This window comes from Lissotriton helveticus, chromosome 1_1, assembly GCF_964261635.1.
Source record: "Lissotriton helveticus chromosome 1_1, aLisHel1.1, whole genome shotgun sequence".
Classification (NCBI taxonomy): domain Eukaryota; kingdom Metazoa; phylum Chordata; class Amphibia; order Caudata; family Salamandridae; genus Lissotriton; species Lissotriton helveticus.
In genome coordinates this window covers 1,262,502,079-1,262,525,758 of record NC_136057.1, presented here as the reverse complement: position 1 = coordinate 1,262,525,758, position 23,680 = coordinate 1,262,502,079, and the positions used below count along the sequence as shown (strand labels likewise).

The 23,680-nt window shown below is 40.5% G+C and overlaps 1 protein-coding gene across 1 annotated transcript in view; it reads right to left on the bottom strand.

The window, feature by feature from the left end:
- LOC144822567 (chloride anion exchanger-like) overlaps positions 1–23,680 on the bottom strand; it is a 327,927-nt gene that overhangs the window by 187,508 nt on the left and 116,739 nt on the right. The window contains exon 7 of the mRNA XM_078680252.1: positions 19,958–20,110. Coding sequence (XP_078536378.1) covers positions 19,958–20,110 — 153 coding nt within the window. The remainder of the gene's footprint in view (positions 1–19,957; positions 20,111–23,680) is intronic.

Here is a 23,680-nt window from a genome sequence, read left to right as displayed (position 1 = left end):
GATAGACTGTCCAGAGGAACCGAGAAAAAATACAGTTTCGGAAACTACACAATGCATCGCCATATGACTAGGTGGCATCCTAACAACTACAGTGCTGCACAGTTTCGGAACGACCTAGATAATCTCCCTATTATGGCCAGAAGATCTGTTGTACCGGAAGTAACGGGACCAGAGGGCAGGGAGATGGTGCCAAATATACAAATGAAATTTGGTGAAGTAAAACACACCTGCGTATTTTGCGATGGATTCATTTCCTACGGAGAAAAAAGCATCACTCTGATCAACAGAGCTATTGACTATCATATGCAAGTTTGTACGAAACGCCCAAAATAATAAATACTTCTTTTTTTGTTTTGTTGCTCCTGTTGAGCCCTTTACAATGAATCGTTTTCATTGCCCCCTCCAAGAAAAACCCCAAAAAATATAAAACTTCAGAAAAATTCAAAAAAAGTAAAAAAATGTTCCGAAAAATAATAAAAAAAATATAAAACAACAAAAACAATAAAAAAAAAAGTTCTTTTCAGAACTACCTCCCCGTTATTAAAAAATTGGTACAATATTTGGAACTGTGCCAACCTCTATTTCTCTTAGTTCGCTTGCCGGTACGCGAACTAGAAGCGAACCAAAAACAGTAAGTATAAGGGAAGGAAACAGACACTTATGTTAAAAGAAAGACAGCTATAGGGGAGTAAACTAGAGATACTATTACCCGTAATCCACTGCTGATGATGTCACATATTACATCATTCATGACATGCTCAGTGACATCATCAGCAGAGGATTGCGGGTTTTTTGGCAACGTGCCTTATCCACGGTTTAATAACGCTGCCTTTTGCTTTATATAAGTTTTCAAATTGTATGAAATATATACCAATAGGTCGTTATGAACCTTTAGGTAGTGCTTTTCTTCATGAGGTCTGGTCGCTTCCATACACATACAGATGTTTCAAAGATGATCAAGAAGTTTATCTGAATGGAGAGGAATGCACTGAGACGCCAGATCATTCACTAATGTGTAGGCACATACAGTTACACGGTTCATGCAACAAACACCGACCAAATATGGCTTGCGTGTTGCAAGGCACGCCAGTTCCTGCTATCATCCCCACGTTCAAGTTGTTGGAAAATGGTAGTTATTTGATGCTCAATAATGAAGATTGTTCTGAGTTAATTGAAAAGGGTCTGCACCTCTGTACGGGTGTTCGCTATGTGAAGCACGAAAGTTTCACGGGCCGAACTCAAGGCCACCTCTCTCTGAGACAAAAGAGCTCTTATTCTTGCCATGCCGTTGAAATCTGTCCCAAGGTTGGTATTTGTGGCCAGATTGAAAACTCCCTATGTTCATGTGTGGGAGGAAATAGAACATTTCTGCAGCAAATAACCCGTTCACTTACTGTTACGATAAAAGGAATACTTTTAATTCAGATTTGCCTTTCAATTTCAGCAAGATGGTTCCGACTATCTTTAACGCATCCTCCACAAAGACCCTGGCGCACTTTTTTAAAGTTGTTACCAGTGGTCTCGTGACTTCATTTGAGAAAATCTTTGGAGTCATCCCTGCTTCCTTTCATTCTATTTTCTCCACTCCGGTTCGTGGATTGGCATTTTTACTTGCATTACCAGCGGACGCTCTTGTGCTTTTTTACATTTTTAAATATGGATGTCCCTCCTATGCAACCTCCCACCCTGCAGCTGCTGACACTGTTCCGCAATCGCATGCTAGAATATTATGGCACAATGCCGTTGGCGATATTAAGCACGGCATATGGATTATCTTTTCGATTCTCCTACTTCACCTGTGTCCAGCCTGTATTTCACTGCCTGACCTGTGATTTCGATTGGGCCATTGATTTGTGTCTCTGCGGACCGGTTTCTCCTGACGTCGACTTTAATCAGCTGATGACTCCTATCATTACTCACGAGTTGGTTTGTCCTGGCGAAAGGATTATGGCTGTGGCATTGATGCATGGACTACTTGGTCCCTGGAATTTACTGGCGGCAGCACAGTCTTTCTTGGAACAGAGCTTTCTTGAAAACCCACCGAGCTGTCCTCTGATGGTGATAGAGGATCCGGTGCTGGGAGAGCACGTATGTTCTTTTCCGCTTTTAAATTGGATGGCTGAACTGTTTTCGGATGAAGACGGTGACTTCCTATTGGAGGCTGTTGCAGCTTAATTTGCATACACAGTTATGTCATAGACCTTTTTCATGTTTGATATGCTGAGTACTAGCATTTCATTGACAATTCATTGACTTATTTGTCAAGTTTTTATTATTTACCTTGCCTATTGGCTTAAGACTCGATAAAGTACTTGGCTGTTTTATTTTTCTTTAGCATTAAATTTTCCTAGTTTTTAATGCTTTACCTTGCGGACCGTCCACATATAAACTTGCAATCTGCTCTCATGAGATGGCACTTCTATTATCTTATTCAGTTCGTTTCCGGATCATGGGGAGGTGTCATCTAGGTCCTGGATATCTTTACACCGTGTTAAGTTAGCATGGGCTCATTACCGGTTTAAACGCCATTTTTCCTTTTTTGCAACTTCTGCACACGACACTTAGTTGTTGCTTTAGCTTTCCACCTAGTAGTTCATCGTGGTTTACATGAGAATAATATGTTATTGCTCTACTATCTGCTTTGCTTGTTAAACTATATCTGTACAGCGAGTGCTAAAGTTTCAAGAACAACACGATACAGAATTGTTATGAGGTCTGATCTCCACGACTTCATACTCATAACATAAGTGCAACTTCTGCCAATTCTGGGCATGAGGCGGGTTTTATATTGCTTTGCCGAACACACATACACAACAGTTGATGCGGTTCACATGAAGAGAGAGCTGGTGTATGCTGATGTGATTCCTTCAAATCTAAGACACTAAAGTATGGGCACGCCCTAAACCAACACAAAGAGACCTTCTTAGCAAATAATATAATATGTGTATAAGGGAGGGTGAGATATAAGCAGCCGCGGGCCGTGGAGGGAGTTATGGTGAGGCAGGGAGGCGGGGAGGGGGAGAAGCAGGGTGGAGCCCTCTCTACCTTGCCCCTCCCCCTCCCCGCCTCCCTGCCCCACCGTAACTCCCTCCACGGCCCGCGGCTGCTTATAAGTGTTGCTAACTCTTATTCATTTACAGCATGTTAACATACTGTCACCATTCGCTTTTTATGTACTAGTAACTATGCTGGTAATTTTGCTACTGATAATATGTGTACTTCTATTATCTAAGATACTACGCCTGAGAAGACGGCATTAGTAAATAAACATTTCAAATACACATGTGTTCTTCTTAACTCCATGTTCTGGTTTCTAAGAAATATATAACGACCGACTGTTCATGAGTTCCACGTATCCTGAGGTACTATAAGTTCATATTCTGGATTGTCTAAACATTGAGAGTTTGTTATATCCAATGTGACACTGTACCTAGCTTGCTAAGGAGTTTTTGATTACTAACGTGAGTTTTGGGACACCCTAATTCGCCGAGGTTCCAATCCTCTGTCCACAGTTCTGTGTGAGAACAGAAACCCTGCGACAGGGGCACCCCCGACCCTTGCTGGAGCTTCATCACACTTGCGATACAACTCCAGCAATGCGCCACCTTTACGGCACAGATACATCACGCATCTGTGCTGTTTTTGCCCCATGATGCGCCGCATTGTAAATGCAGCACACCATAGGTGACGGAACAGCGGCACAGAATGACTAACACATCCCTGGTGATGCGCCAGTCATCATAAATGTATCCCTATGCTTCTTATCTTGTTAGAGATGAACCGCCATATGTATCATCAAAGTTTTTTGCATTTCCTAAATAGCGAACTTTAAGGAATAAATAGCGATTCTTTACCATTCCTAGTTTGCGATTAGCTATTTGCTAATTACAAATTACCCATTCATTTCCTTCATTTCCATAGGGCGGTTGGACTCACTTTTAGCTCGAACGGCTGAATGGATTTCCACGAAACTTGGCAAAATTGTAGGGACTGGTAGCCCGATGTGCCTTTGCTATGTCTCAAGATATATGCTCCAGTGGTTTTTACGAAAACTAACTTTGAAAAATATATATTGGGCTACATTGGCCTATATATATGTTGGAGCCCAAATGTAGCCCAATGTAGCCCAATGAAGCCCAATGTAGCCCAATGTAGCCCAAAGATGGCCGCCAGACACACAAAAAAACAAATGTAGCCCAAATATCAGCCAGATGTAGCCCAACTATAGCCCAGTGACAGAATGACCAATCAGCTTCGCAAACCTCCGTTACGCGAAGCGGAGCGCTGTTACAGATATATATCTTTTTTTGAACGTTAATTTCTCAAAATCCACTGGAGCACATATATTGAGACCTAGCAAAGGCACATCGGGCTACCAGTCCCTAATATTTTGCCAAGTTTCGTGCAAATCCATTCAGCCGTTCGATTATTATTATTATTATTTTTTTTTTTGCCCCGCGGGGCCCTTTTAAAACCTCCACATCAAACCTAGGGGGTCAGCGAGGATCTACTATGCCCCCTTATAGTTATTTCCCCCTTTGTTTTGACCTCCTCTTGTCTCTCGATCCTACCGAGAGACAAGATGGCGGCCGCTACGGACTTTTTGGAATGTTGACAGACGCCGGAGAACCAATCAGCTTCGCTTCACAAAGCTCCGTTGCGCGTAAAGTACGCGAACCGGAGCGCTGCCTGGTCCGCTTTACAGATATATATCTTTTTTTAAACGTTAATTTCTCAAAATCCACTGGAACACATATATTGAGACCTACAAAAGGCACATCGGGCTACCAGTCCCTACAATTTTGCCAAGTTTCGTGCAAATCCATTCAGCCGTTCGGGCTAAAAGTGAGGCCAACCGCCCTATGGAAAACTCAATGTTAAAAACACGTTTTGGGACCCCCCTTTTTTCTCGGCCCCTCCTTGACGAACCCCCCCCAAATTTTCAAGGGCTGCTCAGAAACAAAATGTGCCATTTTCCTGAAAATTTCAGCCAATTCCGTCCACAAACGCCAAAGTTATTAGACATAGAATTTTCAAAAAACCCATAGAGAAAAAATCCTAACTATATATACCTACTGGCGACCGCCAGTAGGTAATATATATATTTGTATATGTATATATATATATATATATATATATATATATATATATATATATGAACTTATATTCAAGATTAGCAAACTATATAATATACATATTAAAAATAATACATAAGTTAGAAGTACCAAACAAATAAAACATTTCAAACTGAAACTGAACCAACCAATGAAATAAAACTAGAATCAAACAAACAAATAAATCAACAATATAAAAGGCACTCTAAATTTAAAAACTAACTACTTCAAAAACGGCCAATGCTGCAAGACGAGGAAACTGCTGGATTTTCTCACCAAACTAATACAGAAAAAAAATATGCATTTCACAGCTATCTAATCATGTAAGCAAAACTTACATTTACACTAAAACATAATTGTTATTAAACTTAACAACGTTAAACAACAAATAATTGATAAAATACTATTGAACTTCTATCTTTTTATGTAGACCTCCTTAAAGAAAGACTGATGCCTGGAAACACCAATAAACGGCCTGAAAATAATAACTATAAAAAACCATCAAAAAGATATAAAAAAGTAAATTGACATAAATTAATATAAAAGTATTAACTCTCCCAAAGAGTGAGCAAAGATAAACCTAACGACCTCAACATCTACAAGCTAACAAATTAATATTTAGGCCTTATTATGATGCGGCCAGGAAAGGCTCACATCATAATCAGGTGGTCGGGACTGTTGACCAGAGGTCGGTTGGTCCAGTTTCTGCATTGTTGTCGGGCTGCGCAAGCCTGCCAGATTATCGTAATCATCCCCTATATGTGAAAATTTCATCCAACCAAAAAGAAAACCCCAACGGAAAAGCTGCAAAATCGTGTGAAGCATCTATACACAACATACATGTAAGTACACAGAACAGAGGTGATTGCATAAATTTAAATGTAAATCATAAATATGTAAACATTAAGATATTCTATATACTTTTACTATTTCACTCATTTCAGATACAATGACACAAACTGTAAAGTATATCACTTTGCAGAAAGGAAAGCTGTTACTCAATCACATGGGCTACACCTACAGAAAATAACCTTCATTAACAGAAACTATAAACTAGAAATGTACTAAGGGCCTGATTATGAGTTTGACGGTGTGGCACGAGACTGCCCTGCTCCCGCAACTTTAAACTTAACTGCCCGCTAGATTACGAGTTTCCTCATTGTCTGGTGGGAGGTCCTTTGGTGTTCTCACTGTGGTGCCTTTGAAAGAGGCACTGCAATGGAACGCTAAAGCAAGTTCCTGCAAAGCATGGACTACCAAGTCCATGCCGTGCAGGAATTAGGCATGTATACAGGCGGGGGGGACACCATGTGCCCCCCTGCATGCATCCCCATGGCCTGCGGCACAAGAGGGCCCTGTAGGGCCCCTTAGTTTCTTCACCACCAGCAGATTCATTGCGCGAATACTGTCACGAGACCGCTGGCAGTGAGGAAACTCGTAATATGCTTATTAAGGCTGCAGAAGCCCTGCCAAGCATATTGCAGCCTCACACTGCTGCGCCACCGCCAGCGATCGCGGTTCCCTGGTTGTCGTGGTGTGCCATGGAGGTCCGACCACTGTAGTTGTAACATGGCAGTCGGACCACTGGTTTGGCGATCCCCAACCACCACTGCACCTCCACCACAGGTTCGACGGTCCGATGGACCGCCGAACCTGTAATCAATCCCTAAGTATTATTCTAATGCACGCTTTTGGAGAGCAACTACTAAGGATGTAACTCATGTAAGAGAGCACAACCACTCCACAAATGTAACAGAAATAGAAGTAAGAGAGTTATTGTAGGATATAAGAGAGGCAAGCACTAGCTCCAAGGAACCTACAAGCAAAATCCTTAAAGATATACTACTTAAAGTCCCAAACAAAAACTGAGACAGTGTGAAACATGGATGATGAATTGGACATTCAAAATGTGTTGCAAACCATTCAGATATACACCATACACACTGAATATCAAAACACAAATATCCCTAATATATGCTGTACTATCAAATAAACAAGCTCCTAAATGATATAAAATACAGAACAAATCATTACCACTGTGTGACAACCTCCTGATAACAAACTGCAGGAAACAAGCTGTAGATTTTGAAGTATTTAATATCTACATCAGAAGGTCTCATCAGCTGGCATATTGTTCTATTGCCACCAACTGCCCCCAAACTACCACATTCCATTAACTCATAGTTCACCAAGATTCCATGAATGTGCGATAACAGCTGTGGTGTACCACACACTCATAGTTATATCTAACTGCCATGTATATATTACATATCCCACACAATAAATATAGAGCAAGCCATGATTCAAACCATTCTAAAAATGTACCCTCACACAGCCATACATGGATTTTACTTTCATTTCTAGCAAAGTATATGGTGGCATCTCCAATTTAGGATATTTTACAAATGGCCAATTTACCTTTGAGATCAAAAACATGATAGCACAAGCCTGTGTCCCTGTCACAGAGGTAACACACCACTGCAATTTACTAATAAGAAACTCTTTCTACCAATAAAATCTCAGATGTTAAGATCTCAGCATATGGGTTACTCCGTTATAACGGTGTCCGTTATGACCGAGTAACCCATCCGCTGAGATCTAATCAGGCCCTTAGTACCCTAATGGACAATTTCAAAGACACTTGGGTTGGCCATCTGCATCTATCAGGACACAGGCGCCAACCAAAATTCCAAATACCATGGTGGAATGTCTATGCTAGCACCTTGGCACAGGAAGAATGGCACAATGCCTTCCAATCTACATTGGGTTGAACCCAACCTACACTATACAAATTTAAAGAAGCATTACAAAAAGCTACCAACAACTAAGAATGGAGCAATCTGTTACCCAAATTGGCCCTAAACTTAGCAAACTAACCAAAAGAGTGTATGATATGCTACCATTTAAAATCACACTCTTCATAAATAATAACGGAGTAGATTACTTCAAAATATTAGCCAAAGCATATTATAAAATAAATAGTAACCTACCAAAGCCCTCAAAAAACGTAACCAAAACCAAACCTTGTATTTTTTAAATAGTAAATATAAAATGTTATCACATCAGTCAAGAAATTAATTGAAACTCCAATTTTAATAAAGACTGGTTATAATAAAATTATGTATAAATTACTTAAAACATAAAGTTATTGTCACCAACAAAGAAAGTAAAAAAACAACTCAATCATTTAAATTAATTACAACACATACACCAAACAATTCCACAAAACAATCTCATAATTTCCCACCCAAAAGAAAAGTAAATAAATAAAGCGTACTGTTCTGTAGCTGCAGATCTTTCTCTTTATCCATGTAATAATACAATAATAATCCTCCAAAAATGGAAAAATATGTCCAAACAGAACAAAAAACATGCAAAAAATAAACAAATCCAATACAAATCCCTTGAAGCAATCTAAAATAAAAAACCCAGAAAAGTATTTAAAAAAAATAAATGCTCCAGGTAAACAAAATAAAAAGGAAATTGAATTAAATAGCAGTAGTTTATCATAAACCAAAATTACTTCCTTAAACCAAGAAAACAAACTACCAATGCCCATAGGACACGTTAGTAGACTAAATACCTGCAAAATAAATTAAAAAAAACACCAGCAAAACACATTATCCTCCAAAAAAACCTGCATATAACAGTTAATCATCAAAAAATAATTATCATATATTAATTTATCATAACATAGAAACACATTACTAAAATAGTTTACCAAAATGCCAAACCACAAATTAGTGAAAAACTCTAATACAATTAAACATATGGAACCCAACAATCAACACTATAACAAGCTTCTAGACCTCCCAACTAAACTCCTCTACTCCCAAACCCTTAAAAAATCCTTAAAAATTAACTTACCTGTTCTGATGAACAGCAGCACCTTACTGCGACCCGGTTTCAGGAAAATAGACTAAAAACAATGCAAATAGATTACAAAATAGCAGCTAGCAGTAAAAGAAAATGGTTGCTAAATTAACCTAAACAAAAAGACTATCTCCCCATAGAAAAGAATGGAAATATTGTAGAAATGTTGAATACATGTATGAAAAAATGCTTCAAAATAGTAAATATGTCAAAAGATATTGGGACAAAGAGTAAAATATGTATAAATTATACACAACTATTTGAAATAGACAATGTATATATCAAAATGATGTGGGAAATATGTATATAAAGCAAATTAAAAATGTTTAAAAAATTAAATTATAAAAGTGTGTGACGTATTTATTATACAAAACAATGTCATTCACATTAAAATTGTTTACAAAATATAACTAACTTTTTTTCATTACCCTACTAATGAACAACAATACTAATCAAATAAAGTATTTCTACGACATAAAAATAACAAAAACAGATTATAAAATAAAAATATAAAAATAAATATTCAGTCTCCAACATAAATCATTTATAAAAAATTGTTAAACACTTAAGGGGTAACATTTGCTATTCCCACTCCTATCTTAACCAATTTGGGGAAGGCGTTGGACACTAAAGAGGTGATGTTTACTATTCCCACTCCAACCTAATTAGAAGAAGGTGTTGGACAGTAATGGGTTGACATTTACTATTCCCACTCCAATTTATACCAATTTGAGGAAAGTGTTGGACATTAAGGAGGTGAGAGTTACCATTTGTACTCCAATCTAAAGTAATTTGGAGAAAGCGTTGGGCACTAAAGGTGTGACGTTTCCTATTCCCACTAAATTCGACACCAATTTGGTGACGTCGTCGGACACTATGGGGGTGAGATTTACTATTTCCACTTAATCCAACCATACTGGGGGAAGGCGGACACTAAAGGAGTGACATTTACAATTTCCATTTCAATATATACCAATTTGAGGAAGGTGTTGGACATTAAAGGGGTAAGATTTACTATTCTCACTGCATTCTAACCTAAGTTGGGGAAGGCGTTGGGCACTTAAAGGATAACATTTAATATTGGTAATCCAAACTAAATCCATTTGGGGAATTTTTTGGATACAAAAAGGGTTATTGCAGGGATTCTGATGAGGAACAGAGCTTGTGACCACAGAACATAGTGTAGTCCGGGATTGAGTCACCATACCACCTCCGTACCATGAGCCAAGTCTGACTAGCTATAGTGTCTCACTTGCCCTCCCATCCCAGAACACAACACTCCTGACCCGCTCAGGGATCGTGGTGACAGGACACTCCCTTTCGCTCACACACTCATACTCGTCGACATTTAAGATATGAAAGCGACAAAAAGGACATTTGAAATGTTTATTTAAACTATTGTGCTCTGAAATGCAGTATACATGCTACTATTAGAAAACAACTGCCTTGCAAAAATACCATCAGCATTGTCAATAAACTGTATATTACGAAAAGCCCTGTCATATTATAAGACAGTATAGCCTATCACCACTCCTCTTCTTCAGAAGAAAACTGGTTATACAGTAAAGATCTCTGGGTTTAGCAGCGGACCCTGTGCCTTAGCATACACAGATGAACATTGTACATCTCAGAGGCGGCCATGATCTTCTCTCAGGAAATATCTGTCTCTCTCTGTGTTACAATGCTGTGCATATCTATGTGACAAGGTTCACATGTTCATAAACAACAGCTGCATTTCTGTGTTGTGTCTAGGCACAACGCAACAAAATAACAAGGGACATTGTTGCTTGACCTTGTCTGCTGTTCAGACTAAATCCCAGGAAAGAACAGAATGAGAACAACTGCAGGTTCTGTGTGAAAACATAACGTGGCACAGAAGCAAACATGATTATATAGTAACGTGTGCAAAGCTAATGTGGCCTGTGTCATGCACAGTTAGGCTAACATAGGGAAAATTCAAATAGGCCCTGTACAGAACACATGACAAGGTGACATTTACTATTCTTACTTCAATCTAAACCAATTCGGGGAAGATGTTGGACACTAAAGGCGTGACATTTACTATTACCACTCCAATCCAATCCAACCATACTGGGGGAAGGTGTTGGACATTAAAGGAGTGATATTTACTATTGCCACTTTAATCTATACTCATTTTAGAAAATTGTTGGATGCTCAAGGGGTAAAATGTACTATTCCCCCTCCTATCTTAACCAATTTGGGGAATGCATTGGGAACTAAAGGGGTGACAATCACTACAAAAAACATAAAAAACTATATTTTTTCCTTCAATATTCCTGTTGCCGATAATTTTTATGTCCCGATATTCTTGACACAATATTGATGTGCCACTTATTTTTTTTTTAAATTATTTTAAAAGTTTTATATAGCTCTGGCTAGACCCAGAGGTATCAGAGTGCTTTACATGAGATTATATAAAGCAAACATGGCATACAAGTAGATAAAAAGATAATGAAACAACATGTGAAATATACAAATCAAAATAGATAAACAGTGGCAAGTGCTATACATATCAAGTAATTAGGTAGATGATGTTCAGGAAATGGACAAATATTACTGGACTAATATAACATGGTAAATTGGAGCTCAAGTGCAGGTCACAGGTTAGGATCCTCAATAATAATTGAGGAGGTGGATTTTGAGGTCTTTTTTGAAGCTGAAATAGGATGGGTTACAGCACATGTTTTTTGGGAGGGCTTTCGAGATGATAGGGGCATTACCAGAGAAGGAGCGTGATTGTGTGGCTGCAGAGTGTTTTGGTGGAGGACTTTAATAGTAATGCAGCAGTACAATATGTTTTTCCTGATATTCTGTCCAAATGCCTTGGAATCATGAAATAATGAAGCTTAGACATTTTTCTAACTTCCTTAGGCCAAGGGCAAGGATTAAAACTCCTCAAAGAATGTGCAACCTAGCCAGCTACAAATTGCCAGCTCATGACACTCTTGGCTTTTTCACCTAGCATGTGAGGTTATGTCACAAATGACTATCTAAAACCTGTGGAGCCCTCATCGGCTAAAGACTCCTGCTTTGCCCTGTTGAAGGAAAACTGCAGATAGATAAATTCTCCATCCAAGTGGCAAAGTATCATCAGCAGTTACAAAGTTCGTCTTTGTCCCACTTTGAGCTTTCAGTGCCAAAACTGAAGGCTTCAGTAGGAGCTCAAAGATGATATAACTGACTTTGAGGGACCTCCCCAGCTTCAGCACCCGGCCTTGCCCTCCTGATGGAGTTTAAGAAAAGAAATAAAGTCCCAAGACAGAGGCTTAAATGCTGTGACCCTCTAGTTTTACGTGACCCTTGCTGCATTGGCATTGTCTTGAAATTATATATAGATTCTTGTTTAATTTGGACATTGACGTTGAATGGGGTTTTGATGTGACATTTGCGATTGCCTTATAATTAAAAAAAAAAGTATACCAAAAAGAGATGGATGGAAAGCTTAAATGAATCTCAACCACTGGTAATTACTCAGGCCACACCCGAATGCATTGTTATTTTGCATACCATGTCACCTCAGTTTGGACCCAGCTCTATGCAAATCCGCCTTGACCCTGCTCCATTCGGAATAGTCCAGTCCAACCTGCCAAGCCAGGTCCTCCCTGAACTGTAACACAAGCAACCCAGAACTGATTGTACCCTAGTTATGGGCTCATCAGCAAGATACAGGTTGGTTCCAGTGACACAGTGTGCATGCACGGGACCCAAGTCTGGGCATACCCATCCGATTTAGGGCGACAATCTAAAGTATACAAGAAAGTGATGGATGGAACGCTTGAATTATTCTCTGCCACTGTTAATTACTCAGGAAAGCATCCCAATCCATTGTTATTTTGCACACCATGTCACCTCAGTTTGGAACCAGCTATATTCAAATCAACCTTGACCCTGCTTCAAATAGGATCAGTCCAGCACGAATTCCAAGCCAGGTCCTACCTGACCCAGAACACAAGCAACCCAGGACTGGCTTCATCCTAGTTATGGGTGTATCAGCCGGGTACAGCTTGGTGCCAGTGATCCACGGTGCAGGGGACCCACGTCTTGGCATAACCTCCCCACTGAGGGTGACAAACTAAAACATGCGCTTGACCAGTCATTTTTAGACGGCATCTAGACCCATCAAGGTGCCGTTCTAGTTGCTGGGCCTAGGAGGAGCCAGGAGGCATGGCTATGCCGAAGCCTCCTTCATGTGCAGGCCTGCAGCGGGGATGCCTTCTCTGGGCATCCACTTCTCTGCTTAACCTGACTAGACGTGCAAGTGCTCCGTGCAAGTGCTCCGTGCAAGGCACATTGGGCGCTCATTATTATCCGCTCGAAATAATCACTACATTGCAACAGCTTTCTATTCTTTTAATAGAATCACGTCGTCGCCACTTTTAAAGTCGTCGTCACCACTTTAATACTTGTTTACTGCATGGTTCACTTTGGGTGCTGCTGCATTACGCCACATTAATTGCGCCGTTACGTTCATTTGGCCAGTCATTTTAAGACGGCATCAAGAAACCCCAAAGGTGCCATTCTAGCTGTTGGACCTAGGTGGAGGCCAGGAGGCATGGCTTTGCCAAAGCCTCCCTCATGTGCAAGCCTGCAGCACGGACACACAGCAGACACGTGCAGTGGGCAGGCCGCTGGCGCACCGAAGGCAAGCCAGTCAGCGCCCATGTACTTTGGTTAAGACTTTATCAGCTGATCTTTTAAAATCTTTTAGATACAAGTCCTCACTTGCATGCCACAACTGGGACCCAACATATTTAATGGGGCCAGTTTCCTGTATCGGTTGTAGAGACAAGATAGGTCTCTTGGATGAGCTGCCCAATGCTTCCACGTACACTCCGCTGCATATGCCACTCCATATTCCTGTATCATTCCATTTTTCCCTTGCCAGTATGTTATTAAACACACACTCACTTAACAAACATGGGCAAGAGGTTCAGGAGTTAATCAAAGACCACAAGCTTGACTTCTTATTTGTCATGGAAACCTGGCTCAAACCTTGGTGTAACCCCATCATAGCTATTGCCTTCCCCCCTAGATACACAATCTTGAGACACGACAGGGCAAAGGGCCGAGGAGGGGTCACTGCCATAATTTTTTTTAATATCCTCCAATGCAGCTCTTCTGATATAGACTCCCTCAAAGGAGCAGGTAGCCTAGGCTTCTGTTTCAAAATTACTCCTTACTATTATTTTGCTGGATGTAAACTCTACTACCCCCTCAGGTGCAGGACCTACTTTTCTAAACTCAATCGGGTAGGCTCTTGCTCTCTTTTTACTTCACTTCCCTAATTTCACTGTTTTGGGCGATTTCATACCACTTTGACAATCATGATAATCTAGAAGTGGCCACCCTTAAAGATACTTTAAAAGCAATAGGTCTCTCTCAACTCGTTTCTGTCCCCACCCACCTGCTAAGGCACAGGTTGGATGGAATTTGCATGAATCATTCCCATCTAACACCTGGGGATCCCATCAAGCAATAATGGATTGATCATTATTTGATTCCTTTTATTGTAACAATCAATTCCAATAATCTACATAAGCAGGCAACAGACAAACTTCCTTCCTCCAGATGAAATTAGATAACCATGTTGTCTAACTCTTATCTAGTCTCATTCTTTCTAGTACTACTGCCCATCTACTCTGGGAGGTTAAAAGAGTATGTAACTCCTTCAACTCATGGCTGACAAGTACAGCTGACAAACTTGCACTTATGGTTCAGACCAAATCGTGCCAGCCTAAATATTTGGCACCCTGGTTCTCTCCAGCGCAACTGTGTAAACAGCTGGAGCACAAATGGCGGATTGCATAAACATTGAAAGACTTATACCTTTTTAGGAAAGCACAGAACACCGATCATAGGCAAATCAATTAAACAAACACACCTACTACACTGCACAAGTTGACGAGGCCCAATATGACTCTCAAACTATTTTTAATATTGCCAAAAACCTTTTTACAACTAAAAGCTCTCTCACAAGACCTTCCACCCACCCAGGCCCACTGTGACCAAATCTCCATTTTCTTTGAGGACAAAATGCAGGGTATACTACAAGGATTTACTCCTCTCTCTACCTCCAACATCATAGTCGGACACAACTTAGAAGCTCCACCGACTCCTCTCAGGCTAATTTGACATAATTTCATGAATTTTCCCTTACCCAATCATCATAGACCATTCTCTCTTGTAAATCTGGTTCCCCTCATGAACCCTGTCCCTCTTCAATTTTACATGCAGCCATAGAAATTGGTAAGCCAGCAGCTTATCACATTTTTGGAAAACTCCAATGAACTCTACTATTGGCAATCCGGATTTAAGACCAAAGTACTCCACTGTCTGCTCTATTGGAGGTCTCTTAAACCATAAAAATCACTTTGGATGTTGGGAACAATTCAGTGTTGATACTGCTGGATCTCTCTGCAGCATTTAACACCATCTCCCACAAAATACTCCTTCAGAGAATGTAGGACCTTGGATTTTTGCAAAAGGCGTTATCCTGGATTAAGTCATTTTTAACTGATCGGAAGCAAACAGTCACAGTGGGACAATTTTTCTCAACAGAAAGAGCATGTACCATGGGTGTTACACAGAGATCCTCCCTTAGTTCTGCACTCTTTCATATTTATATGGCTTCTCTCATCTCCCTGATGACATCTTATGCCATCCAGACCACCTTTTATGTTAATGACACTCAGCTGGTGCTCTTCCTGGACAAAAAACCTTGACCTTCAATCAGAATTCCAATACAGCCTCTCTGAAATCATTTAGGGGATGCACAACAATCATATCAGATGCAATACCACTAAAACTTAAATTTTACTTTTCGGAAAATCAAATCAATTCTCTCCTGCACAATGGTGGCCTAACTTGGTCCCTCTCTCCAAGTAGTAGTAGCAAAGAATCTGGGAGTAAAATTTGACACTGCCCTTTTATTCTAGCTTTAGCTGGCTTGTGTTTTAAAATACTGAAATACTTGAAAAAATTCCTTCACCTCTTTCTCCTTAGTGCCAGAACAATTGTTGCATTCTCCCTGATTGCCTCTAGACTAGATCACTGTAACAGTTTCTATGCTGGCTGCTCTAAAAAACCAACACACAAGCTTCAGATGGTCCGACATGCTGCAGCAAGACGAGTGCTGCGTATCCCTAAACCGAATTTGGCTTCTGCAGCCTTGAAGAAATTGCATTGGCTAAAGGCCCATAAAAACATCCTTTTCAAAATCCTACTACTAGTCTTTAGAGCTTTTAACAATTCTGGACCCAAATACATTACAGTCCAGTTCTGTCACTGCAAGACTCACAGAACATTGAGATCCTCTGACACCAATCTTTTAAGGCTCCCTCCATTTAGACCTAAAACTAGGGGAGGAAAATCTTTTACGTTGCTAGGGCCTAAAGCCTGGAACCTACTTCCAATCTCTCCACGTTTATGGAAACTGAAAGAAAATTCAAAACATGGCTTAAAACCTGGCTGTTCCTGGCCCCCAATGCTCTATGTTTTTTCCCTCGTTTAACTTTTCCTTCCTTTACTTTTCTGTACTCTACATTATTACACAGGGCTCTGTTTTGTTATCCAGCTCATCTCAGTGCCAGTATGCTCTATTGTGAGATTACAAGTTATCCATTCATTCAGTATACAAAAAAAATGGATGGAATGCTTCAATTAATCTCAGCCACTGGTTTTTCCGTTTGCCCATATCCCATTCCATTGATATTTTCCCACCATGTCACCTCAGTTTTGACCCAGCTATATGCAAATCAGCCTTGACCGGATTGTAACAGTGCAGCCTAAACTGCTAAGCAAGGTCCTCCCTGAACTTGAACATAAGCACCCCAGGACTAGGTTGGTACTAGTGACAGTGTGTTCGGAACCCACGTCTGGGCATACTCATACCACTTAGGCCTGGGACATGTTTTAAGGTGCTACTTAAATGGGTGGCATAATATGTACTGCAGGCCTACTGGTAGCATTTAACTTACAGGCCCTGGGTTTATGGTATACCACTCTACAAGGACCTTATAAGTAAATTAAATATCCCAATCAGGTATAAGCCAACTAACCCATGTTTAAAAGAGAGAGCGAGAGCACAAGCACCTTAGCGGTGGTAAAGTGCACAGAGTCCTAAGAGCAAGAAAAACACATTCAACAAATAGAGGGCAAAGGCAAAAGGTTTGGAGTTGCCCCTTCAGAGAAGGTCAGGTCTAACAGGCATACATTTTGTTACCCATAGCCTTGTGATCACAGACATAGAAAAAGAATCTCTCCATAGTCTCTTCACTTTTATGAAACTACAGTCATGAACACTTTGCAATCCTCGAGGTAAGATCATGGTATTTGATCAATTTCATCACTTCCGCATCCAGTCTATTTATAATTCTGCTTTTCTCAGTTCTGCACATCATGATTCCGGTTTAATGATATGTAAAGCCCCAGCACTTTGGGATTCTTCCGTTAGGTACCCATGCTGCCTGGTGATAATCAGCGCTTCATGCCACAATCGCAGCTAAAATGGGGTTTTCTAAGCATTTCCACAACCCTTAATTATTAGCCTTCTGTGCCCTTTCTTTCCTCTTGGTTTCCAAACTCAATCAGACACAGTGTACACTGTGGCTACCTACATAACTTGAGTCTTTTTACGTATTGGAATATTTAAAGAGGTACTCCACAATTGATTGTTTCATTTTGGTTATTTATTTAAATGATTGTTTTAATATGTTTTGTTTGCAGAATACAATAGCTAAATTTCTCCTCATGAAGGTTCTCTGAAATGTCTGAAATGCATTGGGAATTACGACGGAGGCATGGATGAATTTATTCATAAACAAGATTGAAGATATTACATTAAGCAGATGTGTATTATTATGTTCTTGACCAAGAGTTTATCAACTATATGGTAGTAATGTCGTTCAGCAACCATAAATAATAAAATGAAAAAATAATAATGTGTGTAGAAGGAATTGATCATTCATTTATACAGATTAACCAGTGCAGATTTTGATAATACTGGTTGTGCACAGGGGGACTGTAACTTGTGCGAGTTAGCCTGATTTGATAGAGAATTTACCACTGTAGCACACCTACAATAGATCACACGTATTAAGAAAGTAACATTACAATCTTTAAGAGAACAGGTGTGCAACTACTGAACCTTTTCTTTTCAAGGCATTACATAGCACTGGCCCAACATACCTCAACATCTCTTTCACAAAGCTTCCAGGCAATTCTGTTCTTCCGGATGCCTCCTTGCACACGTCCCACGCATACAGAAAACCCATTCCAGCGTCCGAACCTTCTGCTAAATCTCTCCTAAAGAGTGGAATGACCTGTCTCGACACTTAAGAACCTCTTCCTCACTTCTTGAATTCTGGAAGATGTTGAAGACCTGGCTTTTCAAGTAGTCTCACTAGGCCTTTGGTGTGGCTGGGCTCACACTTGCTCAGCACTAAGAGACCCTCCTGGGTGATAGTGTGCTCTATATATCTGCATAAAGTAAAATACCATAACTGGGCGGGGACCATCTAACATTTGAAACTGTGTTTTTTGGGTCTGTGCTGAGCTGAAAATTGAGCACGGTAATGAACGATCCACATGTATTTTAATCATTTCCTCTCTTCCATTTACCTCCCCACTGCTCACTATTTCTATTTCAGAAATATGGTCTATATGAAATTCAAAAATATTGAATGAAGTTACTTCTGGAGCAGAAACAAGTTTGGTTGGACATGAGTCATATGTTTTTCATACCTCTGAACACACCATCAAAATTACTTTGCGGATCTAGCTCGCAATGCCCACATTATTCGGCAGAGGGCACCGACGAAGTGCGAATGTGTACACTATGTGATACATGAAATGGGTGCTTTAAGAATCAATAGGGCCTTCAAATGTAACTATCGGACAGAATTATGATGATAGGAGGCTAAGTCAAGGCCAAAGAATTATCAAGTTCTGATGTTTATCATTACAATGGTTGTAGGGAAGTCTCACACCCTGATTTGACACTCTGATAGGCACAATTTGATGAATACTATGTATTGGAATCTGCTGGGTTTAATGCCAGTGCTCCACTAAAGAATTTATATGTCTGTGGTAGCCCACATAAATGAGTTGGTGTGTGTTGCCATTGCATAAAATGCTTCTCTCCCTGTTCTTGGAAATACACTAAGGGTCTTATTATGACTTTGGCGGTCCTACAGCGGACGGTGCAACAGGCAGTCCAATGTAGGACTGCCAAAGCTGTGGTGCTGCCACCTGCCAGATTAGGATTTCAATCCAGGTCTGGTGGGAGGTCCTGCAGCAGTCTGACAGTGGCGGTCTATTAGGCTCATAGAAGAGCCTAACAGGCAGACCACTGCTGTCAGTGCCAACTGCACCTTCCTAGACAATGTGGCATGCATGTCATACCGTGCAGGAAATGGGGGTGCAAATCCAGGGGAGCACAACATGTACCTCCTCCCTCCCCCACATGTACCCCTAGGTCTAGGAGCGGCAGGAGGCCCTGCTACTTAGGTATTTAGATATCAAATCTAAACGGTCAACAAATAATGATCACAAATACCATGACCGTCTAGGAGGGGGTAAAAAAAAACATACCTATACCATAGCGGTAAAGACCTGTAAGAGTTCTCAAGAGCAAAATAAATTAAAATTCACCATTAGCATTAGAAATTTGAATAATCAAAGAACATGAACGACTTTAGGACTTCTATAATCGTGGGAGCCCGTGATTGAAAGACCCAAGAAGGTGTGCCAAAAAGTAATAGCTAAACGCCTGCCTCAAAAGTGTTAACATCAAGAACCACAATCAGTCACATACGCTTGACTTATAGTGCTTGTTCAAACCATGCTCAAACTTTTACACTGTAGGAATGTATAATTCAGTAGTGCCAAGTTTACCGGTTTGATGAGTATAATATCGACAACACTTTACACAATCTTGAATCAACACTTACCACAATGAATTCAATGGGAATCGGCACGCGCAGCTTTGCTTTAAAACGAGCATTAATTTCTTTCACTGGAAATACTATTATCATCACGATGATAGCCGTAAGAAGGTCCGGTATATTTGTATTAGTGATTTGGTCAAAAATGTGTTGCAAGGTCTGAAAAAATATAAAAAGTAATTATAAATGATCAAATAAAACAGTCTAATCACAAAGCAGCAATGCAGATGGAGACGGTGCACTGTCGTTATTTTGAACTTTCTGACATTATTAGTGCCATGAATTGAATTGATTTAAAAATAAATAGAATCTTGGGGTGAAGAAATATATGTTTTTGGGGAAGGACGGATTTAACAACTTTCTTCCTCCAAAATGTTGTGAGAGACCCATGACATTATACTGCATAAAGTGTGATTGTGGGACTGTACTCCAACACCCAAATGGGCCTCTGCCGAGTACACACACACTTCTGGGTGCCCAATAACATAAAGTGCAACTTAAGTGAGAGGTCAGTGCACACTTCTTAGGCATGTGCCAGCGCTCCACAGTGCCAAGCACATAGTGATAAATGTATGGTTGCCAACTTGTCTCCTGGAGGGTCTTCGAGGTTATGGCAGAGGAGCCCAAGTTATGAACAAGTGCGCCCTTAGTAAAAGGTCAGGGTAGAACCTTACTGGTGCAAATCCAGGCAAGCAGACCTAAGTTCGCTCATGGACCTGTACCAGGGCGCTCTTGGTATCTCTTTGGGAGGGATGAGGACTGTTAACCCCTTCCACGCTCATGACGAGCTGGGCTCGTCATGAGGTAGCCTCCTCGCACGCTCATGACGAGCCCAGCTCGTCATGAATAAAGGGAATATGCAAATCTCAGCACAGGAGGGGAATATGCTGAGCATCGATCTGGTTAATCAATAAAGATCAGGAGGTGGGTGTTGGATCATCCTGTTCTCTGTCAATGTTCCTCCTCTGGGAGAGGAGTACATTGTACTGCAGCGCTTAGGAGATGTACATCCGTGGGGACCCCTTTTCCTGGTTATTGATCTAAAACAGACTATTCACTAATTAGTACTGGGAATTTCTTCATTATCTGAGGACATTGCTTTCCAAGTAAGGTAACGCCCTCTGAGAATGGGCGGGGCCACTCTAAAAGTGCCTTCACCACTGCTGAGACCATTTTAACCACTGGCGTAACGAAACTTGAGGGGGCCCCTGTTAGAAATGAAACATGTTACTGCCATATTACTCGTATATTACCTGGTATTATGTTAGCATTTATATATCTATTTTATAATACCTTCTCCTTGTATGCATGCGCAATTAATAAGTACAGATGCTATACAAGTTAGGTTGACATCTGTGCCACCATTTTACCTCTAGCAGATGCCATCTGGTAATATAAACAAAACTGCTATTCAATCATTTACGAGAAATGGTCCTTGGTAAGCTTCGTTTCTCATAAAGCTGAATTTTGCTCATTAACGCATGCCTTTCTTGTTAGAGGATGCCTTCTCCCACCTGTCAAGTGGGGAGGATAAGCCAGACGCCCTTGGGCAGTAGATAGCTTGTACCAGGCTGTGGAATCAAAACTTATGTTCTGTACCTCTATTGGATTACCAAACCTACCAGTGTTTTTCCATAATGGGTGGGTCTTTGTGGGCTCTGCAACATACATAATGTAACTTTATGCTTGTTAGAGTCAGTCCCTCGTAAGCCATCATAGGAGGCTGGTCAGACTGGACTCCACTGCAGTGTACTTTGTGAATAAATCAGTTAGATTGCATTCTCTACAGCATCATCAACTCTACCTTTCTTGGATGGCTAGAGGAGGTCATGAGTGGCCCGGGTGACCCTAGTTGGGTCACTTCCTTCACCCCCCTGAAAGGCAAGTGAGGAGCCCCCTCCAGACTCATTCAGAAGCTCTCCTGCCAGAGTACTTATTTTAACACCAAAATTCACAATGAAGACACAAGTCCCTAGAAGCAAAGGTTCACACTTATTTGTGTGCACAGCGCCCTGCATGCAATGTGCCCAGAAACAAAGAAGGGAAATAATACTCAAATGTAACATTAGGACACACATAGTTACTCAGTGAAGATGTTAAAGCTTTTCGTGCTATACTATTTTGGGTGACAAATTTATGTGCAAATGAATAATTTCTAGTTTGAATATGGTTGTAACTGATAAACAAGTGATATTGCATTTCAAACGACAAAGAAATATGATTCACAAGTGTGTTTCAAACATAGATTAGTCACGTCACAATTTCAAGTTGGACACCAATTTTATTAGAAATGGAAGCCATTTCTAATGTTTTGTTTATTTTTCTCCTGCTCATTTCCCCCTCCCAATCAGAGATCCACAAAAAAAATCTCTCCTCATAGTTTCTGTGGACCATAACAAGTGTGATGTCAGTGATGTTCTTGTATGGAAAATGTGTATTGTGAATGAAACTTCCTTTGTGTTTCGTAAGTATCCTTTTTAAAAACTTCCGCTGGAAGTTCCAATGTAGGTCTGTAGAAAACACTTTTTTGTAGTAGCATATGTGGAGAATGTTTCACATTGTATTTCCACGTTACCTTAAGAAATGGGTTAGTGTTAAGAATTGCTGATTTGTTCAATGTGAACTTAGCATGATCATGCCATGCCGAATCTGCAGTTTTGTTAATTTTTTATGCATAATATGTGTATAAAAACCCCTGGTTTCGAGGGATCGGGGTGACTTCTCATATTCCTCCCAAGACTGTGTCTGAATGATTTGAAATATTCCTTCCTTACAATTCTGTTTATGCTCTTTATGAGCTTGCCACGTAGGGCCTGATTACTTTCTTGAAGGAAATGGCCCAGCTGTTGAAACGGTGTCAGATTCCTATTTGGCAGTCTGCCCACTGAATTACTGTATTACGATGTTGGTGGGTTGCTGAAGGAAAGACCGCTGATGTCCCGCCAACTGCGCCAGTCATTTGTAGCTTGCCTCAATGGTGGCCAGGGGAAAAGCAGCTGTCAGAGGGCGGTACAGACAAGGTTCTCATCGTCCGGATTATGAAGTGCCTTTCTGCCGAGCTAACCGTAGCAAGGAGACTGCCTGCTTCTAGTTGGCAGAATCGAAGGAAATGGGGTGCAAATGCACCCATTTTCCCTTCAGTCTTCAACATGGTCCCCTTTGCCCACAGCCCCACTTCACAGCAGCAACTTGACCCTAGAGAAAACTACCCTGTTGTCACCGAAATCCAGGTAAGTCCATTTTGCACTTTCCTCCCATTGACTGAACTGGGCACATTGGGTCCGGGCTCCAACAATGGAAAATTACTCGTACAATGTATTTTTTCATGTGTCATGAATATGTTTACATTTTACACTTGTTTCGTCAAAATGTACACACCTGCACCAAAACACATAAAAAAAAATCCCCGCCTTCAGAAACACTGCAGCTGGGCCGCAGGTGATATCGAAATACAGTAGGCGGGAGACTGTGGACTTGTTGGAGGTCTTGGGACTGCCGTTCAGCAGGATGGCAAAGGGACTGCCAAAATCGTAATCAGGACCTTAATCCTGGAGATTTACCTTATTACCTATGGATTAGTATTCTGGTTTTCTACTCTGTATATGGGTTTCCTTGACATTTGCTAGATTTTTCTGTAATGGGTTACTAATATTTCTCTGTAACACATCTTTTTAAACTTATTTCCTGATTTAGAACTCAGATATTGAGTGGTCCCAATTACTATTTTTA